General features: G+C 40.8%; 1 protein-coding gene and 1 pseudogene across 1 annotated transcript; one reads left to right on the top strand and one right to left on the bottom strand.

Moving 5' to 3' along the window:
- Positions 1–4,810: 4,810 nt before the first annotated feature.
- Positions 4,811–6,394, top strand: LOC135526969 (muscarinic acetylcholine receptor M5-like). The gene has a single exon (XM_064955640.1). It carries the CDS (start codon positions 4,811–4,813, stop codon positions 6,392–6,394), a length of 1,584 nt encoding a protein of 527 aa, XP_064811712.1.
- Positions 6,395–7,989: 1,595 nt separating this feature from the next.
- Positions 7,990–15,846, bottom strand: LOC135527192 (fibrinogen-like protein 1-like protein; annotated as a pseudogene).
- Positions 15,847–18,528: the final 2,682 nt, after the last annotated feature.

Below are 18,528 nucleotides of genomic sequence, written 5' to 3'. Positions count from 1 at the left end.
TTGAGAAGGGATCGACCAAGCAGGTGTCTATTGCTGAGTGATCCCATTGATCTTAAGTATCATGGACGAGGTACTGTAGGGTGGATGCCCTAAACTCAGCATCTGTGATGCCACCTTCACCCCTCTCAATAAAATGGACATTGGAAAATAATAGGACGATTATGTCGATTTTTGTCCCCAAAAAATGTAGCTTTGAAAATTAGCTACAGCATTTATGACACAGCTTTGGTGACACCCCTGTCCCAGAACCGTATGATTTTGACCTTTTGGAACTTTTGCTAAAAAGCTTCTCCTCCCTACCATGCAGTTCTGCTCGTAAGATGATTACCAACTTTCAGCGTTGGGGAAGCTACTCTGAAAATATAGTTTACGAAAAATCATATCTAAATCTGAAATATCATAGATAACAAATAGCAAGAACAGCTCACTGGAATCAGATGTTAACAGGAGGTTTAATTTAGCCTATTAAACATTAAAACAATGTTTCTAGTGAGGATTAGGAAGGTCTCATGCCGAAAACAATAAAGGAAATGATTGCCTACTTCTTGCCATGTTTTTTTGTGTGTGGTTCCTGTAGTAAGCTACACCACTACATGGCAATAAAGTAATTAACTACTGAAAATTAGCCACCAAGATTTGAATTTAGTTCAACTACCAACAAGCTACTGCAAAATGTTAGTTGAACATGTAGTAGTTCAAACAGGGGTGCAACTTTGGTTTTAGAAGTGGGGGAGATATTTTTTTTATCCTGTCGGATAAACACTCCAAACAGCCTACCCAAGCGCTCGGAGGCGTCCACATTTTCCTAGAGAACACTGTTGCCTTGTTTTGTATCACATTCCAATTATAAAACTGGGGGTGGGGGGGACAAAAATGCAATTTCAGAATGTGTGTGGGGGACATGTCTTATCTTCATGTAAAAATGACAAACTGCTGTTTCATAAACTACATCTTTTTATGTTTTACCTTTATTTAACTAGCCAGTTAAGAACAAATTCTAATTTTCAATGACGGCCTAGGAACAGTGGGTTAACTGCCTGTTCAGGGGCAGAATGGCTGATTTGTACCTTGTCGGCTCAGGGGTTTGAACTTGCAACCTTCTGGTTACTAGTCGATCACTCTAACCGCCAGGCCACCCTGCCGCCAGGCTACCCTGCGTGCCACCTACTTGAAGATAAAGTGTAATACCCCCCTTACTAAAATGTATATAATAAGACAATATTGATGATTATAATTTTTAGTTCACAGTTGTTGTCCATAATTGTCGATTATATGATTATTGTCCCAGCCCTAGAAAATAACATTACCTATGTTGGATATTTTCCAGCAGCACTCCAGATGACGTGGGACAATGGGTACTTAGGCTCATGGCTGCACGGAAATACTATACAGAGGTGCTAGTGGGCTTCGACTGATTACCGCTGTGATATCCATGTAGCGAGCATCCATGTCAGCTCGGCAAGATCAGGCGGCTTGCGAGGCTCGCTAGTGGGAGCATGGTTTCAAACATAGGCACAGTTAGGCAATGGCAAACGCTACAAATGCTACCATCCAGATACCTTCAAGCTTCAACCAACTTTAATGCACAGTATCACACATTAGATGTATGTTCATGGTCGTAGACACAGTCAAACCTATACATCAAATATGACACACTCCATGTTGCTCACATTTCTTTTAACCATACCATTCTTTCATCTCACCAGCATTAGAGCTGTGGTTTTCTTTTCCTACCTGTAGTGTTGTCCAGAACAAAATAGAAATTATAGGGAAAAAAACATTGCTTTCATGTGACCGAGAAACACAGGGCAGAATAAATGATAGCAATCATTCCAATCACTATTTCATTCCCACAGACTCTAAGGGTGCTATTACATTGACAAATGCCTGAGTTCATCATTAAACTGAATAACCTGGCAGGAAGAAATAGGCACAATGTTGAAACGAGTTCTTGAAGTGCCTGTCTCCAGGGCTAGATTTAGGACACTGTTATAACCCAATTGGCTGGAACCGGTCCCAAGGTTGCATGTTCAATTCCCATTGAGGCATTATAACATACACGTCAGAATCTGTAGGTGACTTTGGAGAAAAAGTGTTCATCATAGGGATAGGCGTCCCGTCAATGGGACAGTTGTAAATCATGCAGTGCCTTGTGTCACAATCGCAGATTTTAGAGAAAGAACAAATGTCGGTACATATAAGTGTCTTATATCGGCTGAAACTTAAATTGTTGTTAATGTAACTGAACTGTCCACTTTACAGTAACTATTACTGTGAAAAAGTGCCATGCTACTGTTTGAGGAGCGCTCCTAACAACAAAACACTTTTTTCACCGCAATAGGTTTGATAAATTCACCTCTGACGGTGAAATGTGTACTTACATTCTGATTATTGTCCAAAGGGTCTCAGGGATAACATGGTGTCATTTTGTTAGGTAAAATAATTTTTCATATGCTGAAAAGGTCCATATAGCATGCATGATCAATTTTGTATTTCCACTTGTTCAATTTGCAAAGAAAGGAATCTGTGAAAATATAACCCTAAACATGATTTCAACCAGTCAAATCACGTTCGTATTTATTCCTCAGAGTTCCTAGAATGGAACCACAATTCACTATATCATTAGGAGTGCAGTTTATCCTATAGGACACCAAATTTTGTCAGAGAGCAACACCTTCATGGCACGCTGATGACTCGGGCGGTCTTCACTTGATCGACTGTAACTTTATCAAAAAAGCACCAATCGGGGTCAACCAAAGCTAGCTAGATAGCCAATGAGCTGGGCTTTACGGGAGTATCGCAAAATGTAGCTGCTAACCTTGTGCGACAGCAAGCCTTTTCCTTTTGGACAAAAATTATAAGAATATGGAGAGTTATGAAGTTATGAGAACTGGTTGTTTTGCAAATGTTGAACTTATAATATGGCTACTAATACTGAAAAAGCTAAATCAAAGTCCAAGTTGACAGATTTGACGATATTCTTGCAGAAAAATGTAATGTGAATGTAAATGTCTCCTTCATGACTTGCCCAAATTAACCTGGGCGACTTCACGCTAAATGTCATGTAGTTTGCTCATACTTCAAGTTATTTACATTTACATTTAAGTCATTTTAGCAGACGCTCTTATCCAGAGCGACTTACTGTCTGAAACTTTGCACATACTCTGCTGCCATCTTGTGGACACAATCAGAACAACCAGAGTGATGGCTAGATGTGGGACCTTTCTGTTGCATTTCAAAGATGGTGGTAGAAAAAAAGGTTGTTTTTTTCTTTGTGTTTTCTTCTACCAGATCTATTGTGTTATATTCTCCTACATTCAATTCACATTTCCACAAACTTCAAAGTGTTTCCTTTCAAATGGTACCAGAAACATGCATGTCCTTGCTTCAGGGCCTGGGCTACAGGCAGTTAGATTTGTGTATGTCATTTTAGGCGAAAATTGAAAAAAAGGGAGCTATCCCTAAAAAGAAGTGCTAAATAACTAATGGACAATTCAGGTAGCCTGTCTGTTTGTTGCACAGTTTCAATCTACTTAATCACAAGCCATGACATCGATGACGTTTAAAAACCAAGTCAACCCAGTCAGAAGCATAGTGAAGAGACTGAAGCCAGGATAACAGTACAGAAACATTGAAACAAAGACATATGCCACAGTTTGGGATTTAGCACCCCAAGCATCCCCATAGTGATCTGAGGTGGATTAATCTCACATAAAGGTGAGTGGAGAAACTGCAAAGGTCCAGGTTAATTTGTGCTTTATCAATCCCCGTCGTTACACATGGAGTTCTAAGCCAAGTGACCTAAGAACTGGGATGCTGCTCTTCTTTCAGCTGGGTGAACTCAGCCAGGAGGCAGAGCAAACACCTGCTACAACCTACACTCACTAGACAATTCTAACAAGCTCTAGGGACAGAAATGACAGCTCCTTTTGTCTGCTAGTTGATTGATCCCTCAGTACAAAACTCAAGCATATTTCCTCTAGCTCCACTGAAATCAGTCTTTGTCATCCAGAAGTGATCCCTTCATCTCCCTGGTTACAGAGAGCCACCGAGACAATATTATTACATCTAAATCTATTTAATACAGACGACAAACATGCTTGCTGATATTAATGAGCAAAGGACTCATTTTTGAATGACCTGGATTTCAAGTGTCACAGCTGTTTGGCTAGACTGCTTAAAATGAACAATGTGCTCATCTGTGAAGCCTTGTTGTCTGCTGATGTACCTCTGTACTGTAACAAACTGTCTGTAATAGACCTCAATACAGCCACCTATGCATATATACTAGATGAATTAACAATAACTAGAGCAAAGGATACGTGAGTGCTTATATGACCTAATGGCCCTAACATGTTCAGACATTGTTCTACATGAGCTTTTTTTGGCAGTGATCATACACTTTTATATGACACAGCACAAACATGCATACTACACATAGGTGCTATTATCACATGTTAATTATATTGAGGTCCTAAACAGTCTTACTGAGTGGTTTTTCAAGGTGCATGGTCCCCATCTTTGGCCAGTGTAAACATTGGTGCCCTACCCACTAACTCACTAGCTGATGATTGTTGATTATTACTGCCATCTAGTGGCTGGTAGCTCTTGTGGCACTACTCGTTGTACATTTACATGGAGTTTTGAGTTTACATCAGGAGATCACCTATAAACTGTATTTGTTATTTTATTAACTCATTTTATTATTTTTTCTTTTCAGGATATCCTACTCAAGATGGCGCACCCGACAGACTACTCTCTCATAGTCATACCACTGATACCACAATAAGGACAACTTGAGAGAATCAACATGGAAGGTGAAGGAATAAAGAACTCATCTATAAATGGCAATGCGACCGACATCCACCTTGCCACACACAGTCTATGGGAGGTCATAACCATAGCAACTGTGTCGGCCATCGTGAGCCTGATTACGATAGTGGGCAACATCCTAGTGATGCTGTCATTTAAGGTAAACAGCCAGCTGAAGACAGTCAACAACTACTACCTACTGAGTTTGGCTGTAGCTGACCTCATTATAGGTGTGTTCTCTATGAACCTCTACACCTCCTACATACTGATGGGATACTGGGCGCTGGGGAGTATTGCCTGTGACCTCTGGTTGGCTTTGGACTATGTGGCCAGTAATGCGTCAGTGATGAACCTGCTGGTCATCAGTTTTGACCGGTACTTCTCTATCACCCGACCTCTGACCTATAGAGCCAAGCGCACCCCCAAACGGGCTGGGGTCATGATAGGCATGGCCTGGCTGGTGTCCCTCATCCTGTGGGCCCCTCCCATACTGTGTTGGCAGTATTTTGTGGGGAAAAGGACCGTCCCTGAGAGGCAGTGTCAGATCCAGTTTTTCTCTGAGCCAGTGATAACATTTGGGACAGCCATTGCTGCGTTTTACATCCCTGTGTCGATCATGACCATCCTTTACTGTCGGATCTACAAGGAGACGGAGCGTCGCACCAAGGACCTCGCTGAGCTCCAGGGCATCAACAGTTCCACAGACGCTGGTACCACCAAGCCCCAGAAAACCATCATCAGATCCTGCTTCAACTGCAACCAGCTCAGCTCTGCCTCCCGGGACAGAACCCAGGCCTCCTGGTCCTCCTCCAACAGGAGCCATGCAGCCAAATCAGCCGCTGCCACCAACGATGAGTGGTCCAAGAGCGACCAGCTGACCACCTTCAACAGCTATGCCTCCTCGGAGGATGAGGAGCAGCCCGTGTCCCCGGGGGTCTTCCAGCCCACCTACCGGAACCAGTTATGTGGGCCAATCACGGGTGCAGAGGGCTGTGAGAATGAGCAGCTCAGCAGTTACGAGGACAACTTCTTTCACACGCCTCCCAAGACCAACTCCCATAAGAGCAAGAAGTGTGTGTCCTACAAGTTTAAACCAGTTCCCAAAGACACTACCAGTGGTGCCCAGCAGAGCAAGAATGGGGACACCAACATGGTCCCATCATCTTTCTCCTCAGCAGACTCAATGAGTGTCCCACCCTCCACCACTTCCTGCAAGCCAATAGACACAACTCTGAAGATCCAGCTGACCAAGAGGAAGCGGATGGTGCTGATCAAGGAGAGGAAGGCTGCTCAGACTCTCAGTGCCATCTTGCTGGCCTTTATCCTGACATGGACACCATACAACATCATGGTGCTCATCTCCACCTTCTGTTCTGACTGTATCCCTGTGTCTCTCTGGCACCTGGGCTACTGGCTATGCTATGTCAACAGCACAGTCAACCCCATGTGCTACGCGCTCTGCAACAAGACCTTTCAGAAGACCTTTCGCATGCTGCTGCTTTGTCAGTGGAAGAAGAAGAGAGTGGAAGAGAAACTCTACTGGTACGGGCAAAACCCTGTAGTGAGCAGCAGACTAACTTGAGCCATTCACTCTGTCCTTCCAGAGGAAGAAGTATGAAGACCATATGACTAAGATACACATGGATACAGTATATTTCTGTTTGGAACTTGAATTATGCTTACAGGTAGGGTGTGTCAAATGTACAAAGGTTAGAGACAAGACTAGTTTGTTCATGGTATTGTTATTTCATCAGTACTTTGCTTACTGCTCACAAGAAATACACAAGTGCTTTGCCGAAAATGTTGACACTGTACACCAATACATCATTGAATATGAAAATCTAAAAACATAACCCGACATGCACAAACAAGTGAGAGATGTTTTATTAAAAAAACATGCTCTGACTGTTTTAGAGGTATTATGTTAGACTACATTGTGTTTGCTTTAAGGGCTATCACAGTTTTTGTCGTCGTTTTAAAGCGAGCTGGACAACAAACGATTGTACACTCATCAAAGCCTTGTTCACGTGTGGCATTCACTTTAGTCAGATACAAACAATAAAACCTTCAACAGCCAATCTTTCCACAAGCACAAACACATACAGTCCAAATGAAGTCAGATAGCACAGAAACACAGGGGAAGAGATTTGATGAAAGTAAATGCTGAGGTTTCAGTATCAAATTCTTCCAAATAACTATTACTTTTATTATCGACTCAGCAGCTTTAAAGTGCACATACATTTCATAAAACGTGATTTTATGCTATAGTTCACTGGACACTTCCGCATAAAGTATACACCTAACCAGGCAAGTGCACAGATAGGGGTCTACCTGTGCCGTCCCACCTGCCCCTTTGCCCTCCCACTCGCCGAGTGCCCTTTTGGATGGTGGTATATATACTTTTTTGGTGTACAGGTTTGTTTTTGTTGTTCTGATCTCACTGCACCCAAGTCATTGTGACGTCATCAAGTTCAGATAAGAATTAGCCTTTAATCAATTATAGTGGGTACCTCTTTGTTTGGCGGTTAAGACCCAAGGATAACATCTTATCAGGGAGTGATTTCATCAGCCCAGGGTCACTATAAGTCACTTAGCACAGTGACAGCTCTCTACGCATTTGCATTCAGGGGGAGAGCAGGGTTTGATTCATGCACTGTTCTGTGTCATGTATTCATAACAATCTGTTTTACGTCCATCTGTCCTCAGGATACAGGCCTTTGTTTTGAGTCATTCTGTATTGGACTTTATCATTCTCATCTACCCATTGATAGAAATAACATAAAAAAAATGTTTTAAATGACATCGCTGAGTACTACTTGCAATTGATCATAAGAAAATCCACTGTAAACTCACTGTATATAATCTTGTTTGATTCAGTACATATTGGTTTTTCTACCAACAACCAACACATACATAGGTTATTCATTCAGTGATATTGGGTGAGTGAGTAAAAATACTGAAAATGTTGTATAACACGTGTAATAAGCTATGATATCATGACCACAAAATGTTTGGTATCTGTGATCATTTAGACTACAGGAAAACCGCACTTGCAATTTTGGGGGGGAAGGTCGAGGAGGAGACTTACGTGTATGAAATCCCCAAAATAATGATAGATTTTTTTATTACTTTAAAAAAATGTGTGACAAGTATATTACAGTATTTTGGTCTCTTGTGTATTTCTGAATTAAAAGTGTTGAACTATTGTCTCTGTTATGTAAACAATGTTTTGAGAACCACTGCATAAGTACAACCACATATTATCAGGTATCAAGGTAAGACCCAAGTGCAGACCGTGTGAAGTAACAATGTTTATTGTAACCACAGGGGCAGGCAAAACGACAGGTCGAGGCAGGCAGCGGTCGATAATCCAGAGCAGAGGCCAAGGTACAGGACGGCAGGCAGGCTCAGGGTCAGAGACAGGCAGTGGTCAGGTACAGGGTCAGGACAGGCAATGGTCAAAAATCAGGAGGACGAGAAAAAGAGAGACTATGAAAAAACAGGAGCTGAGACAAACCTCTGGTAGGCTTGAACAAACAAGACGAACTGGTAACAGGCAGACAGAAAACACAGGTATACATACACAGGGGATAATGGGGAAGATGGGCGGCACCTGGAGTGGGGTGGAGACAAGCACAAGGACAGGTGAAACAGATCAGGGCGTGACATCTATGGTATTGATCAACCTAATCTCCAGACAACACTCACAGTTCATCCTTCGTACAGTCCCCAGTGCGGACCACCATCACTGTGTCCGAGGGTTTTACCATCATCCAGGCGTACTTACACGGGTGCTCCTTGTTGCAGTCCTTCTGCCAGTAGATGACGTTCCTGCAGTTTAGGTTGGCTCCAGCACAGGCGTCGTACCTCCAGCTCCCTCCCGCCACACCCCAAAACTTCCGTTCGGCACAGTTCTGGAAGTAGTTGTCTCGGTCCATGGTGGTAAACCTCTGGTTGTCATGCAGGTAGTTCTTTGTGTCTTAGGTGAGAGTGTCTAAGGCAGAGCCCTGGAACAGACCAAGATGCAGCCTGAACCAAAACCGCTCTTCCTCCACCATAAAAGGACATACTTGCGCATCTTGGTGATGGCAATCTTTGTTCACTAGCTTGACACATAGCTTGTAGCGTCCAGGCCCTTGGGAGAGGTGGTGGAGGAGTTCATTCCCCAGCCAGTGGTCACCAGTCAGGAACCCTGCTTGTATTCGATACAGGTGCGGTTGAAGTCCACGCTGCTGTTAACCGTGATGTGCTGTACTACGGTCCAACTACCCTCTTGAATGGCGCAGTAGGCCAGGGTGGAGTAATCACCAGGCTGAATCAGGTACACTCCCTCTCCGGCCTGAACCCCTGAACCCATCAACATCTCATAACAGTATCTGGGGTACTCTGCAGGGTGAAATAGCAACAAACTGAATTAACACCCACAGTACTTAGATCACACAGAGTTGATGGGTAACATGAGGTCAAGCTGAGTAAATCTAAACAGATAATCTGGATTGCTTTTTCTAAGCATTACATACACCTATTCAAGGGAATATGATGATGATTAAAGGGATACTTCAGGATTTTGTAAATTAAGCCCTTTATCTACTTCCCCAGACTCAGATGAACTGGTGGATTTGTATGTCTCTGCATGCAGTTTGAAGGAAGTTGCTAACTAGTGTTTGCGCAATGACTGGAAGTCTATGGCAACTGCTAGCATGCTAGTAGATACCATAGACTTCCAGACATTGCGTTAATCCTAATTAGCATTGGCACGCGAAACTACCTCTAACTTTCGCATTACAGGATGAAGACTCAGAGACATAAAAATTGTATCCACCAGTTCATCTGACTCTGAGGAAGTAGATAAGGGGCTTCATTGACTTCATTGACATGCTGCCAAACATACCCTTGTAAAACTGACCATCCGACCAATCCTCGACTTCGGCGATGTCATTTACAAAATAGCCTCCAATACCCTACTCAACAAATTGGATGCAGTCTATCACAGTGCAATCCGTTTTGTCACCAAAGCCCCATATATTACCCACCATTGCGACCTGTACGCTCTCGTTGGCTGGCCCTCGCTTCATACTCGTCGCCAAACCCACTGGCTCCATGTCATCTACAAGACCCTGCTAGGTAAAGTCCCCCCTTATCTCAGCTCGCTGGTCACCATAGCATCTCCCACCTGTAGCACACGCTCCAGCAGGTATATCTCTCTAGTCACCCCCAAAACCAATTCTTTCTTTGGCCGCTTCTCCTTCCAGTTCTCTTCTGCCAATGACTGGAACAAACTACAAAAATCTCTGAAACTGGAAACACTTATCTCCCTCACTAGCTTTAAGCACCAACTGTCAGAGCAGCTCACAGATTACTGCACCTGTACATAGCCCACCTATAATGTAGCCCAAACAACTACCTCTTTCCCTACTGTATTTAATTTATTTATTTATTTTGCTCCTTTGCACCCCATTATTTTTATTTCTACTTTGCACATTTCTTCCATTGCAAATCTACCATTCCAGTGTTTTACTTGCTATATTGTATTTACTTTGCCACCATGGCCTTTTTTGCCTTTACCTCCCTTATCTCACCTCATTTGCTCACATCATATATAGACTTGTTTATACTGTATGTTTGTTTTACTCCATGTGTAACTCTGTGTCGTTGTATGTGTCGAACTGCTTTGCTTTATCTTGGCCAGGTCGCAATTGTAAATGAGAACTTGTTCTCAACTTGCCTACCTGGTAAAATAAAGGTGAAATAAATAAAAAATATTTACAAAATTGACAAAACCCCAAAGTATCCATTGAACATGCCACTCCCTGTCTTTTCAGCGATGGATATTGGCAGTTCCAACACACATGGGATTTCAATGTGTTCATCAAACATTGATGCTCTAACATCATTTCTCAGCTGTTTAGTATGACAAAAGTGTGTCACAATGATACACTAATGCTCTTATTAGCAGATAACAAATGTGAAACGTGGAACAAGTGTATAGAAATGATGATGCAGAAGGGTCAATAAGTCATTCGGTCTAGACTTTGGCATTTGAACTACCTCAAGAATAATGGAGACTCAAAACAAACTTGTTTGTCTATCAGCAAAGATATGAGACTTAAAATTACCACACATAGCCCACACATACAGTAGGGCTTCTCATTCTACATCATCAGAGAAGTAAAGCCCTTCTCAATCAATACCATTTAAAGCCCAAATGAAATCCCCCTGAAATGATACATGACAGCTACAGATCAGACTATTTAAGGTATTTGGAAGTAAGTATTTTGATTATTATTTTTAAACACAAGTAGTGTAGGAATGTATTTGGAAATACACCGTTCCAAACGCTATATACACACATTTTTCATATTGGTGTTTTTTCATCAGAAATGATGGCTTATGATTGCCTTCTTGTGTGAGTGTGATGTTCAGATGCTTTATTCATAGATTTAAGATGTGTATTAAAATGTTTTTTGTTGTTGTTGCAAAATGTTATACAGTGCCTAGTGAACGTCTATTCACCCCTTACACAGTCTTCACATGTTGCTGCCTTTAAGGTAAATCTAAATAAGAAAGATTAAAGCATGGACAATTAAAGGATGGAATTATTTTCCCTATAGATCTACAAAACCTGCTCCACATATTCAAAGTGAAAGAAAGTTAGAGAAAATGTTCTAAATTAATTAACAATAAAATAACAAAGATATCTTGATTGCGTAAGTCTTCACACCCCAGAGTCAATACTTGGTGGAAGCACCTTCGGCAGCAATTACAGCTGTGAATAATTTAAATAATATTCTACACATTTTACACATAAATACTCCCATGCATTTAAACCCAGGTCTGTTCGGTATTTGAAATAATGTATTTGGAAGTAAGTACTTGAAAATATTTTCAAATATTAGGCTTTTTATAGAATATTTTTGAAAGTACTGTCACAACTTCCGCCGAAGTCAGTCCCTCTCCTTGTTCAGGCGGCGTTCGGCGATCGTCGTCACCGGCCTTCTAGCCATCGACCGATCCACTTTTCATTTTCCATTTGTTTTGTCCTTGTCTTACACACCTGGTTTCAATCCCCCAATTACTTGCTCATTATTTAACCCTCTGTTCCCCCATGTTTGTTTGTGAGTGATTGTTTATTGTATTGCGGTCCGTTATTGTGGCCTTGGATTATTTGATGTGTAATGTGATTATTGTTCAGTTAAATTGCGTACATTACTCATATGTGCTGTCCTGCGCCTGACTAATCAAACACCAGCTACACACAGACGCATTACAAGTACATTCAAATACTTCCAATAGCTGTAGTTGATTTAGGCCACATTATTTGAAAATAATCAAATACCCATATTTGAACCCAAGTCTGCAACAGATACAGCCACACGTTTTACTGTAGAATCCATCTCTACATTTTGTTAGTAATGACATTACATGAATGTCCATACCATTAATTCCCTGGTTGAGGACCACCTTGTGCTCTTCAGACGTGTCCTTTCAGCTAGCAGGGATTCAGTGTGTACTCCCATCAGACTTATCACCAGTGCTGCTGCTAATGCCACTGTCCATGTCCCAAAACTCTTCTAACTGGATGTTCCTTCATGGTGAACAGACATGTGGATTCACCGAGTGTCAATGCATCATTTCTCAAACTATTTTACTACACCCATTCAAGAGATAATTATCAATTTTCATACACGGACAAAAATATGTAATTCTACTCCTGTCACAGTTCATAGCACAACAGTCCACTGTATACAATGACTAGAAATCCTACTTTAGTAACAATGAAACTTACTAAACTGTTACCTTCACTGTTACTGCACCACTGCCTGTGTGTGCTGAGCTCTGTGACTATAAGCTGTCAAACATACAGTAAACTGTACTTTGATAGCACTAAACAGAGAGAGAAGGGTAGAGAGAGAGAGCAAACAAGGCTAATCAGGCTGCCAACCATAGACCCAGAGTCCACGTAGGTGCAGTCCTTTCCACACAGCCTCTACAGGCCAGTCACGACTGGACTTCAGCCTAAGCTTCCTTCATGTCACAATAGGAAACACCAAGGGTTAAAGCCAGCCTTCACTTATCTGTGTCAAGTGGGATTCATATCTCACCTTCCAAACACTTCCTCCACTCTTGGGGAGTAGAGATTGCAACCTTAGGCTTGGTGTTGCAATGTCAGTTTGTTTTAGTTGATCAAGTGGAACAACAAACAAAACATATTTTAAAATTGACTATCACACGCATACCGTACATTTGTTTCCCCATCCCCACACCTCCTGTTTCACCTTGTTATGCAAAGAAGTATTTTAAAGCTATTTGTGATTTTAAAAACCTATTACAAAGATAGATGATCTTCAACTATAAAGTCCTAAACAAAGCACCATAAGGATAAGGCCTAAACAAAGCACCATAATGATAAGGCCTAAACAAAGCACCATAAGGATAAGGCCTCAAACAAAGCACCATAATGATAAGTCCTAAACAAAGCACCATAATGATATGTCCTAAACAAAGCACCATAAGGATAAGGCCTCAAACAAAGCACCATAATGATAAGTCCTAAACAAAGCACCATAATGATAAGGCCTAAACAAAGCACCATAATGATAAGGCCTAAACAAAGCACCATAATGATAAGGCCTAAACAAAGCACCATAATGATAAGGCCTAAACAAAGCACCATAATGATAAGGCCTAAACAAAGCACCATAAGGATAAGGCCTAAACAAAGCACCATAAGGATAAGGCCTAAACAAAGCACCATAATGATAAGTCCTAAACAAAGCACCATAATGATATGTCCTAAACAAAGCACCATAAGGATAAGGCCTCAAACAAAGCACCATAATGATAAGGCCTAAACAAAGCACCATAAGGATAAGGCCTCAAACAAAGCACCATAATGATATGTCCTAAACAAAGCACCATAATGATAAGGCCTAAACAAAGCACCATAATGATAAGGCCTAAACAAAGCACCATAATGATAAGGCCTAAACAAAGCACCATAATGATAAGGCCTAAACAAAGCACCATAAGGATAAGGCCTAAACAAAGCACCATAATGATAAGGCCTAAACAAAGCACCATAATGAGAATGCCTAAACAAAGCACCATAAGGATAAGTCCTAAACAAAGCACCATAATGATAAGTCCTAAACAAAGCACCATAATGATAAGGCCTAAACAAAGCACCATAATGATAAGGCCTAAGAAACTTATCTTCATGATGATTAAATATACAGTAAATTGTGTGGTGGTTAATTTCTGTATTATCAAATGAGTAGAGACAAACGTATCACACAAGTCAAGAGTTATACTTAAACTGAACCTTTATTAGGGAGAGCTTTGAAATAGCGATGGCGGGTCGACGAATCACTGTCTCTGATGATTCCTTGAGAGCCCCAAGACAAAAGTAAAAAAAGGTATTTTATAGCCAAGATACACCCCTTTCAACCTTGGGGCCAAAGGTTAAGAATTGTATGAAAGATACCTATAATACATAGCAGAATGTATCTGCTGTGTCAACAGTTTTTATTGTACAGACCAGTGTCTCGCTCTGCGACTCAAAACTGGAACCATCTCTCCCTGGTACGGTATAGAACAGAAACATTAATCCATGCCCTGGAATGCTCTTTAGGTTTTATCACCCAAAAGACATCGTACATCTCGTGTCAGTTTGATCTCCCAGAGGCCCATCCTCAGTAGAACACACATACAACTGTTAAGAGTATTGAATTCTGTTGAATGAAACAACCATTTGATGCAATAAAAGTATTATAACGTAATCTTGCAATTTTGCTCTCACATTCCCCCATTTCAAGAGTCCTCTCAACTTAAAAAAAAATTACAAGATTTAAGAGCATTCATTCACATCTCAAAAATACATAAACCAAGAAGGATAAAAGCAATAACTCATTGCATGGGTTCCTGCACATGACCGGCTGCTGTAGCACTGGCTCAGCCTCCTTCCAAGAAACTCAGCACGGTCTCCTATTTCAACCACCAACACATTTTCAAAAGCATTCTAGCAATTTGTCTGGGAAGGTTATGTTAAAGTCAACTGCACGAACCCATGAAGAAAAACAAAAAATGCATACAGTTTATGAGATTCAAAGCTATATCTTCATAGACAGTGAAAAGCACATGTTTAATGCATAATGCAGTGCATGCAACAATGGAGTTTAATAAAATAAGCTTTAGTTATCTATCATACTTCAATGGATCAGCATGGTATGGTGGAAATGTTTATTTCCATCCCAGAAACTAAAATTAGCATATATTGTTGGACAAATCCAGGTAGTGACTCCTAGTTAAAGTAAAATATATTCCATTGGTGCCTAATGAACATGACCCAAGACAAGCATCATGATTCCACTATTTATAAGGCAATGCCTATAGAGCAAATAGATTAGGATCAGTTTCACTCTCCAGATCAGAGTTCACCCTCTCCATTCACCAGGGCATGCTTAGAATAGTGTCAACATCTTTAGTTCATAACAATCAAAACAATCAATCCCTAATACATTCATGGCTTCACTCATATAGTTATTAACATACTAAACTCAAATCAATCCTTCCGTTTTAAAAATAATTCAGTTTCCAAATCATAATTAAAAACCCAATTAATTATCCAACCAAAATCTTGAATGACATTGCTCAGTGATTCAAATTGGTCCTAACACTCAAAGTAAATAAAAAAATCAATTTAACACACATCAACATTGGCAGAATGTACATTTATATTAACATCCAGTATAATTATCCCATAATTCTACTATTAAATTTGTGTATCACGATTATAATACAGATCAGTATTTCAATGCATTCTTAATCTAAATTACTATAATTGTATGTATTGTAGACTTCTACAATCAACCTGATACCCCAAAAGTCTAAAACAATTTTGGGCACAGTTGACAAACCCCTTCCTTCAGGCACTGATTCTTCTGGCGTCCTTTTCGTCTTCTTCAGATAGCTTTACTGTTCAAAGTGGATGGCCGTGATAATGTCTCAATTTCAATGTCTCACCTGAGCCGCCATCACCTTTACCACCGATTATGTCTTGTCCATTCGTCAACCAGTATACCAGCAACACAAGTGAAGTGTAGAACAGATCCCTCCCCATGCTCACTCCATGTGGACTCCTCTCTCACTCCTGAGAAAAGACATGAGAGAAAAGCAGTTGATAGATTGGATGCTGTACACCGGTTGCTGGCTCGGACTCATTTCTCTCGGTAGAAGTGGTGTGGACAGGGTCGTATTGAACGCCTTTGTCACTCTTCTTCAGCCAGTTAGAGGGGGTTTTGAGGTACACACACTGTTCGGTCCAATTATCTCTTCCATGCATTAAAATACCGTCTGATGTCACTTTTCATGATAGCCTCGAGAGGACAGATCAGAACAACAGTTTAGTTCCGTTCATTAACTATATGATAAATTACTTTTATCAATTATTCTTAATACAAATGTCTAAACATATGTCAAAGTGAATAACAACACATTCTATTGAAACTATTCTTTCAAATTGGCTTATACTCCCCATCACACTGTCAACTTCATCGCAGAGCCACAGGATCAGGACGTTAGACCTATAACCCATCGGGAACAGAACAAACCACACAACAATACACTCCTTCACATATCACTCCATACACTCCTACTCATCACTCAAGGTGTGTAAACTTCAATCCAAAACTTCAGAGGACTGTACCCTCCCCATTTTTAACAAAAACACTACTACTGGTCCAAAAAATAAAAAAAAATTCAAATAACAAAATCAAATTAAAATCTCTACTCTTAAGAACATACAGAAAAATGATTGTACCCATATGGTCATAGGAAAATAGACTTAGTCAAAGGCAATGCCCTCTCCTTCTTCCAAATCACAAATATCATAATTATCAATATTACAAATGACCTTGAAATCAGTATTACAAATTACCTTAAATACATTATCCAAATGGCTTTCCAACAGTTATCATTGTACAGACCAGTGTCTGGCCCTCCGATTCCAAACTGGAACCATCTATCGCTGGTACGGTATAGAACAGAAACATTAACTCATACTCTGGAACGCTCTTTAGGTTTTATCACTCAAAAGACATCGTAGATCTCCTGTCAGTGTTATCTCCCAGAGGCCCATCCTCAGCAGAACACACACACACAATAGTTAAGAATACTCTATTCTGTTGAATAAAACAACCATTTGATGCAATACAAGTATTATAACGTAATCTTGCAATTTTGCTCTCACAATTGAAACACATTTCTTCATTATTTTGGAGTACCTCTGCACTAAGACAACACATACAAGTACCTTATGAATAGGGGAAGTACAGTGCCTTGCGAAAGTATTTTTTGAACCATTCCATTGTAGATTTTGCTTTATGTTTTGGATCATTGTCTTGTTGGAAGACAAATCTCCGTCCCAGTCTCAGGTCTTTTGCAGACTCCATCAGGTTTTCTTCCAGAATGGTCCTGTATTTGGCTCCATCCATCTTCCCATCAATTTTAACCATCTTCCCTGTCCCGGCTGAAGAAAAGCAGGCCCAAACCATGATGCTGCCACCACCATGTTTGATAGTGGGGATGGTGTGGTCAGGGTGATGAGCTGTGTTGCTTTTACGCCAAACATAACGTTTTGCATTGTTGCCAAAAAATTCAATTTTGGTTTCATCTGATCAGACCACCTTCTTCCACATGTTTGGTGTGTCTCCCAGGTGGCTTGTGGCAAACTTTAAACGACACTTTTTATGGATATCTTTAAGAAATGGCTTTCTTCTTGCCACTCTTCCATAAAGGCCAGTTTTGTGCAATATACGACTGATTGTTGTCCTATGGACAGAGTCTCCCACCTCAGCTGTAGATCTCTGCAGTTCATCCAGAGTGATCATGGGCCTCCTGGCTGCATCTCTGATCAGTCTTCTCCTTGCTTTTAACGGACCTCTGAGACTATCACAGTGCAGGTGCATTTATACGGAGACTTGATTACAATCAGGGGGATTGTATTTATCATCATTAGTCATTTAGGTCAACATTGGATCATTCAGAGATCCTCACTGAACTTCTGGAGAGTTTGCTGCACTGAAAGTAAAGGGGCTGAATAATTTTGCACGCCCAATTTTTCAGTTTTTGATTTGTTAAAAAAGTTTAAAATATCCAATAAATGTCGTTCCACTTCATGATTGTGTCCCACTTGTTGTTAATTCTTCACAAAAAAATACAGTTTTATATCTTTATGTTTGAAGCCTGAAATGTGGCAAAAGGTCGCAAAGTTCAAGGGGGCCGAATACTTTCGCAAGGCACTGTAATATTTCCTAACCATGTGACCTGACAAATAAAAACGTAGTTATACTCTCAGTCCTAGTTATCGGCTCTAACTAGGGCTTGAGTATTTCAGTATAGCCTGACTAAAAATACATGAAAACTTCAGCTTTTCTTTCACGGCAGTGGCGGTTGCTAATAACCAATTGTGCTGTACTGCTGCCCGGCTGACAGTCACTCTGGAGCTGTCGGTACTGACCAACACATGCTCCCACTGAGACTCACCTCTTCTCTCTCACCACTCAGTGTACCCCCTCTCTCTACCCTTTCTCTCCAACTCCCATCAACCAACAGCCAACCATTCCACTCTGAAACACCACTGCCTGGCTGAACACAAAGGTGTCACATAACCTTACTGGCATTTTCATTTATAAAAAAAAAAATGAATTTACAATAAAA

Source organism: Oncorhynchus masou, chromosome 32, assembly GCF_036934945.1.
Source record: "Oncorhynchus masou masou isolate Uvic2021 chromosome 32, UVic_Omas_1.1, whole genome shotgun sequence".
NCBI classification, from domain to species: Eukaryota; Metazoa; Chordata; class Actinopteri; order Salmoniformes; family Salmonidae; genus Oncorhynchus; species Oncorhynchus masou.
Note: the sequence above shows the minus strand (reverse complement) of the source record. Positions and strands in the feature narration are given on the sequence as shown.